This window comes from Bacillus rossius, chromosome 1 (genome assembly GCF_032445375.1).
Source record: "Bacillus rossius redtenbacheri isolate Brsri chromosome 1, Brsri_v3, whole genome shotgun sequence".
NCBI lineage: Eukaryota > Metazoa > Arthropoda > Insecta > Phasmatodea > Bacillidae > Bacillus > Bacillus rossius.
This window is the reverse complement of record NC_086330.1, coordinates 331014785-331030155: the sequence shown is the minus strand read 5'-3', so window position 1 is coordinate 331030155 and position 15371 is coordinate 331014785. Positions and strand designations below refer to the sequence as shown.

At 35.7% G+C, this 15371-nt stretch overlaps 1 protein-coding gene across 1 annotated transcript in view; it reads right to left on the bottom strand.

Moving 5' to 3' along the window:
- Positions 1 to 241: 241 nt before the first annotated feature.
- The window catches only part of LOC134528041 (NAD-dependent protein deacetylase sirtuin-1), a 42072-nt gene continuing 26942 nt past the window's right edge, over positions 242 to 15371 (bottom strand). The window contains exons 9-11 of the mRNA XM_063361238.1: positions 15061 to 15178; positions 14310 to 14968; positions 242 to 7548 (exon numbers count right to left, since the gene is read on the bottom strand). Coding sequence (XP_063217308.1) covers positions 7352 to 7548; positions 14310 to 14968; positions 15061 to 15178 — 974 coding nt within the window. The 3' untranslated portion in view covers positions 242 to 7351. The remainder of the gene's footprint in view (positions 7549 to 14309; positions 14969 to 15060; positions 15179 to 15371) is intronic.

Here is a 15371-nt window from a genome sequence, read left to right as displayed (position 1 = left end):
CTGACAATATATTTTCAGCCAAATCCATACCATCACTTAAGGTCAACTAGCAAACATTACACCCTCCATTTTAAAACCTGATTTTTTTAGGTACCAACAAGTATTGCTTAAACAAGGTAAACTTGTTTCTTTATAAATAATTTCTCTGCTTTATTTTTTTTTAAGGATCTCTGAAGTGTTAAAAGCATGGTTTCACAATAAACATATTTATCAGGCCAATGGAAAATAAAAGAACTACATGTATGTAACTTGTAAAATTTAATTAAATTTCTTCTTGAAAAGTATATAAACACAATAATCAAACAGCATTAAGAATGAATCAAAATACAATTTTTTTTTTGTTTTAACACTAAACTCACAAATGCGCACACACACTTTAAAACAAATGCAAATGCACCACACACTACATTGAATTTTGTTCAAAACACTTCCTTAAAAGAGTGCAAAGGTGAAGTAAAGACTGCAGTAAGAAAGCTACTACTACATACTATAGTTTGCCAATACAGCATACAGCATGTACACTGTTAAAAATTATTAACTATTATATGCTAGCAAGCAAATTTATGTCTTCTTGCCTTCCAATGGCATCAGCATCACACCAAAAACATTCCATCTGTAGAGATTTTTCAACACACAAATAAAAAAATAAACTTTACAACACTGAAATATACATCATTCATTTCCTTAAATACAATTGCTTCTTACTATTTCAACTGTACACATTAAGCTACTCGTGAAATCATTCAAAACCTACAGTTCCAACAAAACATCATGCCTGTTATTTACATGCATCAACTGAAAATAACAACCACTGCTGTCAATCATTTCCCCCATGATAACTGCCATGTGGAGAATCATGTTGGCCGCCGGCCTGCAATGAAATGGACGCAGCAACCATCATACCAGGAGAAACAACAATGCTGTTGCACAAGCCTTACGGCTCGGTGTCACGCAAAATATTGGTTATATCATCATTTTGTCTTAACTATTACCAATTTCTGCAGATCTATTTTGATAGCTCTAATTATGTTTCACCCCAAATTTTGTCACCAGATACACACAAGAGTTCTATTTGCTGGCTATAAAATGTTGCATAAATATTCAAACCTTTTTACCACTATTATATACCACTGAATAACTATCTAATAACAAAGTTTTTGAAAACAGTAAAATATAAATTTATAGTACTAGCCCTTCAAGCAAAGCAATATAACAAAAAAAATGAAATAACCAACATGCTGTGAGAGACTGAACCTTTATTCCGTAACACATCTCTGAAAAATTTCACACACAAAAACAAACTTCTACTTATAAAAACAAAATCCCTTTTTGAATGGGTAATGTGCTGCTGTTGTTAGTATAATAGATGGTTGGTTCATTATTGCCACTTTGGGTAGCGGTTTTGATGTACAACAAGCCCATTATGCATTTCTGCACTTAACCAAAAAAAGTAAAAACTCACTTTAGTTTAATACATACATTATTTTTTAAGAGATTATAAGCATAAACTTATATAAATACCAAGAACTAGGTTCAAACAAATGTAGTGTGAGGTTTTGTTATTCCTGCCAAGAAAGATTTCTAAATGAAAAACCAACGTGCATAAACCTACAACAATTTATTTTGCATCATGTTGTATTAGGAAGAAAGTATGAAACAGTTTTAAGATATTTCAGAATGAGATGGCGTTCCACAACTAAAGATGGCACAAACAGTAAATACATCCACTCAGTGTAACGTCCTTCCTACATACTCTATGGTTACTTCCAATACTGGACGTGCAAGCTAAAATTCACCACCTTCATCTTTGCCTACTATTTTGAAATTCACACAGTGACCACAACTGAATTAACACAGCTGATAATTTGCTGGAAGTTATATATTACTTAGGCCAGTATTCCAATCATAAAAATAAGGTTTACGTGTTGAATATGCTACACCTGTCCCCTAAACGTATTCCTAATGCATGATAGGACACAGCCAGTTTCTTATTTTTTGGGAATGGATTTTGGTGTCCTATCTGTTGCCCAAATTCCGTGTATGCGCAGAGCTAACATTTTTTGTTGATTTTGTCTATATGGCGGACTCGCGTCTGGCACCACTAACTCTTATCTATTAAATTTCATGAATATCAAGGGAAGTACATATTGGTGTGCCAAATGAAACTTTATGGTAGCGAAACTATCCTAGAATAAATATTTACATTTTAATAGTCATAAAAAAATAATTAGAACTTAAAAAGTACTTGAGAAAAGTAGAAAAAACATCATTTAATTCAAGTGACACTGCTGCTATCTCTAGGATTTTTGCAGTAGCAAATGTATTGATGGTTGCCAAAACGTCAACTAGAATGTGTTAGAACCAGTTTACAGCCTTGTGCAGGGCACAGTTTATTAAAACGGTTGCCTTCTGTTACCTTACTGGGATTCGGTTTGTGCTCATTCTGGAATACGGCCCACTATTTTTAGATTTTTCTCCTCCTACAGCCAAACGTTAGCACAGCAAGCCACTTGCCAGTGTCAACTGGGCGACCGGCACAGACATTGCACAACGGCGCCATAATGGTGCTTTTCACACAGTGCTTAAATATTTTAACTAAACAATTTTTAATTACTTGTGACATATACATTAAAAAATAAACACAGGGGAGTTATTTATGCACATACTCAACAACACACTGCAATTATAACATTTTATTATTTTACACAAAGTGAAAAACTCAGATCAGGGTCAACTTAAATTTTTTTTAACTAAAAATCAGCATAAACTGTGTGACCCATTCACAGGTAAATATAGTACTATGGCAGCATCCCCTTTTCTATTGACAGAAATGAGGTTACTGGCTAGCATCAAATAAGTTGGGAGTGCCAATTCTTAGCATCACTACAAGAACTCTCCTCTCTTTATCACCAAGTATAGCCTCCATACCAGATGCAAAAAAGAAATTATTCCTCAGCTGCCAAATAGCAGCAGCACGATTTAAAGGAATGCTCTCAACAGTGGTCTGACAAATGAAAAGGGAATTTGACCTAAGTAAACATTCAGCAACACGTTCTTCCACATCACTTCGTTTCAGTGTAGCCATCTGTGACATGCTGACTAAAATACACCAAGACACATCCGACATATCAATTCATTGGCCAAGCTTTGAGGGAAAAATTTATTCATGGCTACAAGACAAAATGTAAGAGAAGCACAAGCCAAATCTAACAACCTGAACTAACATGAGAACTACAAGTCTAGGTTTTAATTTGTTGAGTTGAAGATTTGCCTGGATTTCTAAGACTCGAGGCGACTGGCAGAATGAGCATCTGGAACAAATTTAATACAGGAAAGAAACATGCAAACCGATGAAAGTGACCATCTTATAGCCATTACAGAGTATTTACTATCAAACAATACCAACATCAAATTCTAAATTAAAATGTAAGCCAACAATCTGAGATCAACCACGAAGCCACACATGAAGCATTCCATGAGAAGTATTACACAGTCCCTGCATGCCAAGTTTAGGCTTGCTGAAAGCTTCAGTGCATTAGCAAAAGTCACATTTTGGTTGTACGAAAAATTGTAATGCACAATCATGCACACAGTTTGTTAAGCAAATGACAAAGACTTATTGCTTTTGTAGATATTATTCACACCACATGACAACACAAAATTATTTACACATGTACACATTTTCACTAACTATAAAAATTAATACGAATAAATATTTTATTAAGTGTTTACCATAATCTATAATTATTACTTTCTAAATTTAACACATTTTTCAAAAAATTGAATGTTTGTATGCTTTACAAATACTTAAGTCAGGTACAAAATAAAAAAAGAAATACAACTGTTAAATAAAGGAATTTTTTCTCAAAATTATTGAATGTTGAATACGACCATATTTTCCACGCAACATTTTTTTTAAAACACTCCCTATACTTATTGCATAGTGGTTACACATATAATATTTACAAATAAAAAACTGTACACTTTTTTAACAGTAGCTGTATTATGTACACAGTGTGTATTCATTAATATTACTATAATACACAAAAACCAACACCTCAAACTTTGAACTGCACTATTTTCAAAGTACAGGACATAAATATCGTAAAAAAATATTTCTGTACTCCACCCAATACATATTCACAATGCAAATATATGTGTGAGATATTTATGTGGACATACATTACATAAGTAGTACACAGTACATAAGAATGTCAAGCAAAGACAGTTTATATGTTGAAATCTTACCATAGTTAGAAACATATAGATACGTTACATACTACAAATTTAGCTATTCTCCACTAAAATACACACACTACATATGTGACAAGGACAGAGAAGGCAAAAAGTCACTTGAAAATGATCAATACCAACGAACACACACACCTTCCAAGAACAACAGACTGAAATATAGCAACAGTAGTACAGCATGGTGCTGTTAGGCCGTTTGGCAGTAAAAACGCTAACACAAAAGCTGAGCCCAACACGTCCATATAACAGCAACCTTTGCAAACTTGGAACGCGTTGGAATACTTGAATGATAAGATGCAATATTATGCCGTTTACAAAACTAACAAATCTTTACAAAAATTAAAATATTTATCCGAGTGAAATCTCATTGTAGCAACAACTAATGATATCCTTATCCTTTCATTATTGCAATTAATATTTATTAGTATAGAAACTGTTTAGCGAGGTTCCATTGGTTGAAGAAAAAAAAAAAAGAGTCATACAAGTCTAATTGGCAATCCTAACCTGCCAGTAACTAAAACACTGTTTAAAACATAGCACATTAAAAGCTAAAACAAAAATATAACTGTAATGATTCTGATGACAAAAGCTGAAATTTATTATACACATAAATAACAAATTTTTTGTAACTGAGCGTTTATCAATAATCTTTTGCAAAAAATGCCATTAACACTGCATCCAACACTCAATCTTTGTGCAGAATCACTCTATGTCAAACATCTACTACTCAAAACTTATCATTCAACTAAGAGGACACAAAGTGTCTTAAGAATTAGGCACCAATAACTGCTAAAAAAACCATTAATAAAATTTAAGTCGTCTATATACAGCCTCTAACAATTTAGAACTAGGTACATATTTACTACAGTGAAACCTCGCTACAGTATATCATACAAGACATAGTGAAAGAAATCGTGGCTACCATTACACCCACACAGTGTCACTGTTCTATACAGTAACTTAAACTATTATTGCTGTAGTAAACACTGTTACAAAGTTATGATCATAATAACCTGATCACACAGTACAGCCATTTTAATATGTATATTTTCTTCTGGATTACAGCTTTGTTATTAAGTTGAAACATACTTTTTTAAAGAGCCCAACTAGCCAGAGGTGTATTTGTGTTAGTGAAGCGGGATGACAAGTGCAATGCTAGCTCGTGAATCTAGCGAGGTATCATCTGTAAGTGCAAGGCTCGGAAACAGTCCGCAGTATTCTCGTCAAGCTTAGGGCAACTATAGTATCCACAGCATTAGTATAGGGTGGAGCAATAAAGATAAAGGTGTAATGCAAGTCCCTTGAGTGCTTTCAAGAATACGTACCAGATGTTTTATGCCCAAAAATTATTCTGAGAACACTTGTTTTAGCCATTTAAACTCTTCGAAAAATACTGCTAAAAAAGAAATGTGGAAACTAACTACTCCCCCCTCATATTCTTAAATGCTTTTCGTAAGCAGACCCTGCTCCGATATCTTGAGAATTTTTCAAATAGCACAGTTTTCTTCTAACGCTCTGCACACCGTATGCACCCAGGTAGATGAAGCACTTAATTACTAACCAAACTCAAACTTGCAACGTCAAAAGTCAATAAATGTTGTCAGAATGTATTTCACACTCCCAAGGCCCGAGTATAATGAATATAGTGCATTCAAATGACTATTATGAACACTAGAATTTTTACCATTCAGGTTAAATGTTTTTGCTCATTCAAAGAGGAGTTAAAACAAGAAACCAGTTGTCCTGACAGGTGTCAGATGGAATAGGTGAAGGCTAAACTATAATTAATTTTGTGCAGTTGTTTGCAGTCAACAGTTGTACCCCTAAATGTTCTCTATGACTTGAATTTGAAAACAGATAACACACTGTGTATTTATGAAGTGACGTGTGAAAATTTTGAAACTGTACATAGAAATCTTCTCCACAGATCAGCAAATACCCAAACAATGGACCAATTGGTGGTAATGCACAGAAAAAAAAAAAAAACAAAAAAAAAAACAATTATTTCTAAGATGACCTACAATTTACACATCCCTTAAGATGCAAAAAAAAATTGTATTTTCCTCTACACATTTTGTTATAGCACGAAGAAGAAAGGGTTAAGTTATTGTAATTTAAAACAGCACATTCTGTTGCTTTAAATGGTGCTAGGAAGCTATTCTTGAAGCATTAATTGTTTAATTTCAAAAATACTTGCAACAAAAAAAAAAATTGAGACTTTTCCCACTAAACTGAAGAATACTACCAAACAAGCTAAAACAATATTTTGTTGACTTCCTATTTTCGTACATCTCGCATCTCTAACATAACTGCTGGTATTCTAGGGCATTATAAAATTCACTGTATCTAACACTGAACAAAACTCCAAGATGAAGCAGGGACTACTCAAGTTAAATGTTTTCACTCTTATCTGAAAGTTTTCTCTTTATCCAGCCACGTTATGTCTGCTGGAATCTACAATATTTCCTGGATTATCTTTGAATTCCTAGTCACTTGCCAACCAAAATCAGTCACATACACCAACCAGATTTTACCTACAATTTCACATTTTATGTAACTTTATTACCTTGCATAGGCCTTTATATTATTTAATAAAATGAATTAAGAAATAAATAACAAAGTTTAGTACTTTTACTACATCTAACTTAAAACATTTGACACAAAAAATGTGACATTTATTTAAGTGCAAACATTCCTGAAATTCAAGAAATATTCATACAACAGGAACAAACAGACTAATAAAATTCACATACACACATTAATCTCATCTGCTTACGGTACATTGCAAGCTATATACAAACTATGCGTGTGTAATATAAAATGACAATCCTTTCATAGGTAAATTGCAAAATGCTGACCTATTCAGGTCACGCAAACCCATCAATGACAGGAATGTCTCACAACCTTCTTGATTTGGAAATAACCCCTGCCTGCATGCCAGCAGTGCCAAAATTTTATTCCAGCACCACATAACACTCGAAATGGGGGTGCAGAATAAAAAAAAAAAAAATTATTACACGTTTATTTATGATGAATACTGTGGAGCCGTACAGCTCTAGCAATTGAACAGACGCATGTCCCTGACGCGAGCCAGGGGATATCATTGGGCGCCGCGATGCTCCGGAGGAGACTCCTCCCAGTCGTCGCCGCTCTCGTCGCTCGACAGGCGACTGTCAGAGTCGCTGCTGCTGCTGCTGCTGCAGCTGACCCAAGACGAGCGGTCGTCGTCCGCGTCGCAGTACACCTCTGCACCGGGGAAGATGTACCGGTTCGGGTGCAGGAAATAGTAACTGTGTTCTGAGCAAACAACAACGACCAACATGTAAGACGAGGGAACGATGAAAGAAAACACCAGGTACAAACAACACTAAAAGTACGGAACGTTAACCAGATAAACTAACAAATGGGATCATTAAAATAGAATACATACAGCAACCATTTCAACAATTCGCTTAAAGCTGTTAGTGATTATATGTTAAAAATATTTTCAATAACTTTTACTGACATACCCCACTGGATTACAATTAAAAATACTTAGCTAACTGTGGTAAAAAAAGTTTTAAAACAATAAAGGAAATGCTGAAAACCATTGAATCATAAGAAGACTATTTATACTGCCACACAGACAAGCATTTTGTTAAAATCATTGGAGTTGTCAAAATATAGATATTTCATTAATTTCAATGCTGATTTAGATTACATAGGTATCTTGGTTCCAATTCTTGATCAATTTTTATAAAATATGTGAGTTTAAGATTAGTTACACAATATGTAATGTGTTATGTGGGAGCTTAGGAAGTCACGTTACTGTCTAATATGGCTTTAAAATTAAATTATATTGAAAAAAATCTTAAATTTTTTTGTACAATATGCTTTTTTTTTCAACAATACGTTATGTCCAATTATGTACCAACAGAATAAAAAACCCCTAATGCATAACTAGGGACTAGAAAATTTCGCGATAGCGAAATTTTCACGAATTCGCGCGAAATTAAGTGCAAAACGCAAAAAATACCATTTGTTGCGAAAAATGAAATTTCTACGAATTTTAGCAAACTATGCGCGAAAAGGTTTATTTATTATAAATTTAGTATCATAATCATAAAAATAAGTCGCAGTCACACGCATCGACGCAATTCACAAACAATATGTTCGTTTGAATAAAAAATGTAAGGAAATAAATGTCCTAACCAAAAAAAAAACATGAAGGGTAAAACTTATAATTAATTATTATTATGTATTATAATAATTTGCGATGCTAATAATTGCTAAGTAATTTACGATTTTCTATTTATTAACTAACATTCGCTTTAATATGAAACACTTAACGTGACGTTGATTCATTTTAATTAAATAAAAGTCCGCCGGTGTAAACCATTCCTTTCGTCAGTCATCGCAGCCATTTTTTTTGCTGCTATGGCCTACGGATAACGCTCCTAGCCAGTAACTTAAATTCATGATTAAAATTAACACGCCATTGAGTGGGACTTTGGGACGTAATTACGGAGAACATAACAATAAAATTACTTAATACATCGGGCAAAAAGTGACGGTAAAAAAAGATAAAAAATTATTTACATGGTGACTGCGGGGGATATAAACACTTATTTTTAATTCCTTGGGATCCACGGAAGAAAAAAAAAATTAACTTGAAAGAAAATAGTTTTCACTGGTGTGCAACTGCTGCTGTCGTCATGTTCACTTTGGCTTCTACTCCGACGGGCAAATCGGCAAGTTAACAAGATTATTAATTGGATAGTGACTAGTGAGTGAGTAAAAATGCGGAATAAATTAAGTGCAAGGGATCGAGCATTTCAGTATAAGAAGGAGGGGTTTTACTGTACAGATAATAGCACGGTTATGTGTAAGTTTTGCAACACGAAAGTTTCGTGGGATCGAAAAGACACGATTGAAAAACATTTAAAGTCGGCAAAACACGTGGCGTCATTAGCAGCAACAAAAGAAGAGACTACAAAACTACAAACATCAGTTGCATCATGCTTTAATAAAGTTGTCAAAGACAAAAAATCGGCAGATTATCTTGGAAAACGTGTCACAGAAACATTTGTAAAGGCTAACATACCACTTGAGAAACTTAACAATGAACACATGGTGAACTTCATGAATGAATTTATTGAAGGTAAGTAAAAATTCAGATATAACAGGTCTATTGTAGTTTGCGATACCGGACTGTTTTTAATGTACGTACTTGAACTAACCAATCATCCCCACTACAATTAACTTTTTTTTAAAAGTAGCTGACCTAACCTAACAAACTTTTCATTTTGTTTTCAATACCTGAACGAGTGTAGTACCTACTAACCTAGGAAATAAAACGTTTTCCTGAACTACAAATGTCCAGTATCGTAAATTGCAATTGACCCAATATACAACAACAGTTAACTTGAAGTACATCGTTATGCCAGTAAACTATGCTAATGGTGGTCTTAATTTTGAGAAAAATTTTTTTTCAGGATCTGGCGCATTGCCTTGTGTAAAGACTTTGCGAGAAAAGCACCTTCCCAGATTAAATATGGAAAGGGAAGAAAACATCAAGGAGAAGGTCAAAGGAAAGCACCTTGCGGTATGCTGCGATGAAACAACAGACAAACAAGGTCGGTGTGTTTTCGTTATAATCTTCAAGATTATAGAAGCCAGTCACCAAGTTGAAATCGTAGTAGGTGATGTCCACATTCTTGAAACAGCTGATGCAAAAAGTTGTTCAAGAGCTATTCTTGATTCTTTGAACAAATATAACATTAGCTATGACAGTGTCCTGGCCTTAGTATCAGACTCAGCCCGATACATGGGGAAGTGTTTTGACACACCAACTTGATGTCGGACAATGTTGTAGTGATTCAGTGTTGGGCGCACAAACTCAATCTGATTTTGAATGTTCTGGGAAAGCACCTTCCTGAACTTCAAAATGCCACTTCCAAAATCAAGAGTGCGTTCCTGAACACTCGAAAGAGAAAGCATCTGTTCCGGCAATTTCTGGATGATAAATATGAAGCTGGAAGGGTTCCACTGTTCCCAATGCCAGTCCTCACGAGATGGTGTTCGTGGTACGAGTCTGTAGCCTATGTATCCGACTACATAGAAGCTATTGTTGAGTTCATGAAGAGTGACGACATAGCATCAGTTAGCAATGTTGAAGTTCAGTATTTGGCAAGTTTGTCACAGGAACAGGTCCTTAATGTTAAGGTGCAGGCTGCCTTCATCAAAGAAACAGCAAAGGGAATTGTTGACTTGACGAAGTTGTTGGAAGGGTCATCATATCCTTGTAGCAACATTTTGTGTGGTAACCTACGCAAAGTTGAGCAAGTTTTGCAGCTTGCTGAAGCAGGAAATTTTGGCGAAGAAACAAGTTTAGCACTGCAGTCGTGTGGGAGAGATGTTGCAAAAGCTCAGGTTAAATCTGCCTTAGTAAAAGCTGCATCACATGGATACACTAAGCTGCTAGCTTTAATTTCAAGTGATCCTGCAAGTCATCTTTATTCTGAACTGAGTGTTTTTGACCCTGCACAGATTTTAATAATTACGGAAGTAACAAAAGATCTTGGTAAAAAATTGAAGAAAATGGCATTGTTCAAGGACTGCGATGAAAGTCAATTGCTTCAAGGCTATAAAGAGCTTCAGTTCTTGGTGAAGAAACAGTTAGGAGACAAAAGTGATGCATCACTGGATTTGATTGCAATATTATTGTCTCTTTCTGTAAATCATCCAGAATTTTCTAAGGGTGCTTTGAAAAGTGTATGGTTGCCATGTGCAAATGCAGACTGCGAACGATTTTTTTCTAAGAACAGTTCTGTTCTAAGTGACCAACGACAGCGCCTTAATGCTGAAAATGTAGCTATTCTCAGTGAAATCTATTTTGAAGGTTGAACACTGTTTTAGTGTGTTAGTTGTATTCCATGTCTATGTGTTTAGTGTTACATATGTATTCAACTTTGCAGCTGTAAATATTATGTATTGTGTTTTATGATCTGTGACAAGCAGGAAACTGTGAATTTTTTTGATAAGAGCATTACTAACAAATATAGAAGCTAAAATTATGTACAGATATGACGATAAGTAAATAATAATTTCCTCATTGAATGTTTTTACAAGTATCTCTGTATCAATATATAATGTTCATATTAATTTTGACTGTTAATTTTGGGAATCCACAAAAAAATCACATTGGTGAAAACACCGAAATGAAAACACCGCTTTTAAGAATTCAAACCACCGCTTTTTGCACTTTCAAAACGACGACATTTTCCAGTCCCTATGCATAACTAATCTACACTAATATTTTAATGTAGCATAACAGGGAAATATACAATAGACACCCAGTAAAATGCTATAGTATATCGCCAGCGACCAACATTCACATGTCTTTTTAACTTCGCTTTAGACTCCATTTGACAAGTGAATGGTTGGTAAAATTGTAGGCGACTTTCCCATTTCCTTCCTTCACCACCCTGCTCTAGCCGCTAGCCGAGGGATGCCACCAAGAATTGTAATAAAATCCTGTATTAGTATTAGACCATAAAAAATCCTGTAAAAAGAAAATTTCTGTAAACAGGTTCTTCATTCGTGCCAACATTTTTTTACAGCTAAGACACAGGAGAAAACAAAGTATTATCAGCATATTTCTTCAAAAAACAGCTTTTCCTTCATTCCAGTTGCATAGGCCTACTTTAAAATAATAATAATGAATGTAGATAAAATACTGATAAGTTTTCATGTAAAGAGTTAAATACCAGTATGAGGTTCTCACAAAAATCACTTAAAAAATATACACACAGACAATGACGTATTTGCAGGCATTTCTTGGCTCAACACTCCATCTGCTTCACTACTTCAGGTTCCTAGCTTTTTTCTCAGCTCATCAGTGGGTTTGAATTCTAGCCCCAAATTTTTGGTCCTGTTGTGGCAGTGCAACAATGCATTCAACATTGGCATTTCTAAACAACAGCGACTGTTTTACCGGGTTTCAGCCACTTTAATTCTACTTCCCACTCACGTTTATAACATTGTTTATACAGCGTTCGATCTGGAGATGCCTTGCATTTTCTTTCCATTTCTTTCTATTACAATCTCCACAAAGATGCAAGCAGAATTTTTTGTACGTAACAATTACTTTAAAATTAACAAAAAACTGTAAACACTCCGTCAATCCATCATAGAAATCGTGATTGCATGGTATAACAACACAGACTATAAAAACACCCGTCACAGATATCATTTCGCACAAATATTACTGGGCGTGTTCCGTTACACGCACGAACGCACCATCGCGCAGAAGTGAGAAACAGAACACAGTGTCTAAAACAACTGTCATAGATATTACGATGCACTGTATACTTTCATCCGTGAAATAAAAAAATGCTTCCAGACACAAAAGGTAAAGCGTGAATAGTTATCATCTTAGAAAAACTGAAACGACGTAGCAAAGTGAAGTGTCGCTTGATGACATGTTATCTACGAAGTGGAGCGGGAGCAGTAAGTAAATATTTACGTTTGTGCGTTCATCACATAAAATATCAGTGATTCAAAGTGCTTATCCATTAATCCGGCGTAACTCCAAAATATCCGTGAAAACGGATAAAATCCGTAAAAACGGCAACCCTGCGCTAGCCCAATCAGATGGAAGAGTCAGAACGTAAAGAGAGTTGTTTAAGTTGTCCCCCTTTTCACTAGCAGACAGGGATAATGATTTAAACTAAAAGTAGACTTATAGAAAAATAACACAGGCATATTTGCCCACTTTTGAATTTCCCAATCCGGTAGGAAAAATTAAAATTTTTAATTTTAGCGTAAATCAAACACAGCAATTTGGTTACTCTACAATTAAACCTGACAAATTACTAATTATTGTACATTTTATACTATCTACCAAAGTCACAATATTTTTAGGAAATATAAAGATATTTTTAAAGTGTTTCAAATAGAAATCCCATCGCTGGTGTATGTCAGAAGCTGCCTTCAAGCACGAAGAAAAAACTTAACTAAGTCTCTTGGAGGTCCCCCCCCCCCCCCACCCCATGCTGATTCAGCATTCAAAAGAAAAACTTCCTGTGTTCTGTCCACTTTCCCTCGCTCTAAAAGCCTTCAAGATCACAAAACTGGTAGCTGGTATTTAAGATCACCTTTCTAGCTCCTCCATTGCTGACTAGCTGAGTTTTTTCATCACTCTCACCCCCTTCACCAAAAGGATTATGCAAGTCAACCAAATTTTATTATGGTGTTTACTGTTGACGTTTTACAACAGTGTCGCGCCTTTCGTGGTCAACTCTACAATTGCACCACTTGCAAATAAAATCTTGTTAGAAGCATATAAACCCTCACATTTAAATTATTTTGCTCGGGACTCGGCTGTAGGATTTAATTTCGGCATTGTTTTGAAGCAGCAACGTAACGTGTGTACGTGACAAAGGACTGCCAGTATTTACGCGTAGCCAACGTTACCAAGCCAAAATTGTAATAAAAATACCAGTATCTATAAGTGCTGGTAAAATAAAATTACAATGAAATTGTGTTACGTTTTGAAGAAACTAAACGTATATTAACTCGCGCGAAATTAGTTGGAAATGGACTTAATATTTAACTTTTTGAAATTAGTTTTAAGTCCCGTTCATGGAGTTACGTGTTCTCGTATGTTGGCGATTCTGCTAAAACAAAGTGAACGTTAGAACGGAATAATATTTATGTTGTTACCTCAGTGAACGTGATATTTAACCATTTATCAATGTTAAAAATGCTAAGACATTAGTGCATTCATAAAAATAAAAGAATGCATATATGTATAGTATTTTACAACGTCAAAACATGTTCACCGATATAGCTGATTTACGATGTATATTGTTTTTCAGACTTAGTTGTTTAAAAAACGGATTTTCGTTTTATGTCGTTTTTAAGTCCAATTATCGCGTTATTTCGCGTAAAAATGGTTACACCATTTTTTCACACCACTACACATTACTAATCGAAACCAATCACAAGCAAACAGAAATCACGTACATAACAAAAATGCCTGCCCAACTCTACCAATAACTGTCGTTTTCACTCACCTGGCAGTCTGGTGGCGAGGGACTGGCGTATTTGGGGTCTCCAGCTGTCTCGCAAAGCCTCTATGTCCTGCTGGTCTTTCGACGAAAGATTCCCACAGTCCACGGACATACGACGCTCCTTGGTCACACCGCTACAACTGCCGACAGCACCACTCTGCACCAGGCCCAGAGACAAGCGCTGTCGCGATGGTGCGCTGCAAGGGTCGTCATTCGTGGTGGAGTCTGCCTGCGCGGCGGACGGCAACGATGAAGACACTACGCTACTGTCTGGCGTCACCGAGCAACAGTCCTTCTGCAGGCAGTCGGCGGGAACACTACCATCCACATCCACAGCACCATCCAGGGATAAACACAGTCCACTGTCTCGTGTCGACGAGTCCACAGACATGTGCCGCTCCTTGAAGGCACTGCAGCTGCTGTCCGCAGAGCCGCTCATGCCACTATCTATGGACATCTGCAACGAGTCTGCTTCGCTCTCGATGCCCGCTGCCGACTGGTCGTGGCTCCTGCCATCCCTCGACGACATCTGCAGCGGAGACTGGGAGCGACACGTGCTGCTGTGTTTCTGCCACTCCGACACACCAGTCGCCACACTACGCAGATGGCTCGCGTGATTCAGCGGCTTCTGCCAACAGATTTCTTTCCAATCTTCACCAAGCCTGCAAACCAAAATATATATTTTAGTAACACTTTATTTTTTGACAATACACACAAATAAACAATAATTATCATTCCCAGCCCATTAACTTACATGTGGCATAACTGGTTTATGATGACATCACTGTCCCCTAACAACTCCACATCAAAATTAAAATGTGGAAGTGGTTCACGATTAATGAGAATTTGTGGAACATCTGGAGATACTGAACCTGTAACAAAAGTTTACACATAACTATTTTTCTCAAATTATACTTCCAAACCAAAGTACCTATTTTTAATTACGTACTTTAACTACACATATAATACATTCAGGTCATGAATTTTGTCTATGATTTTCAAAGCATTATCTTAAAGCATACAATACACATTTAAGTGTAATACATTCAATATATTTACTATAAA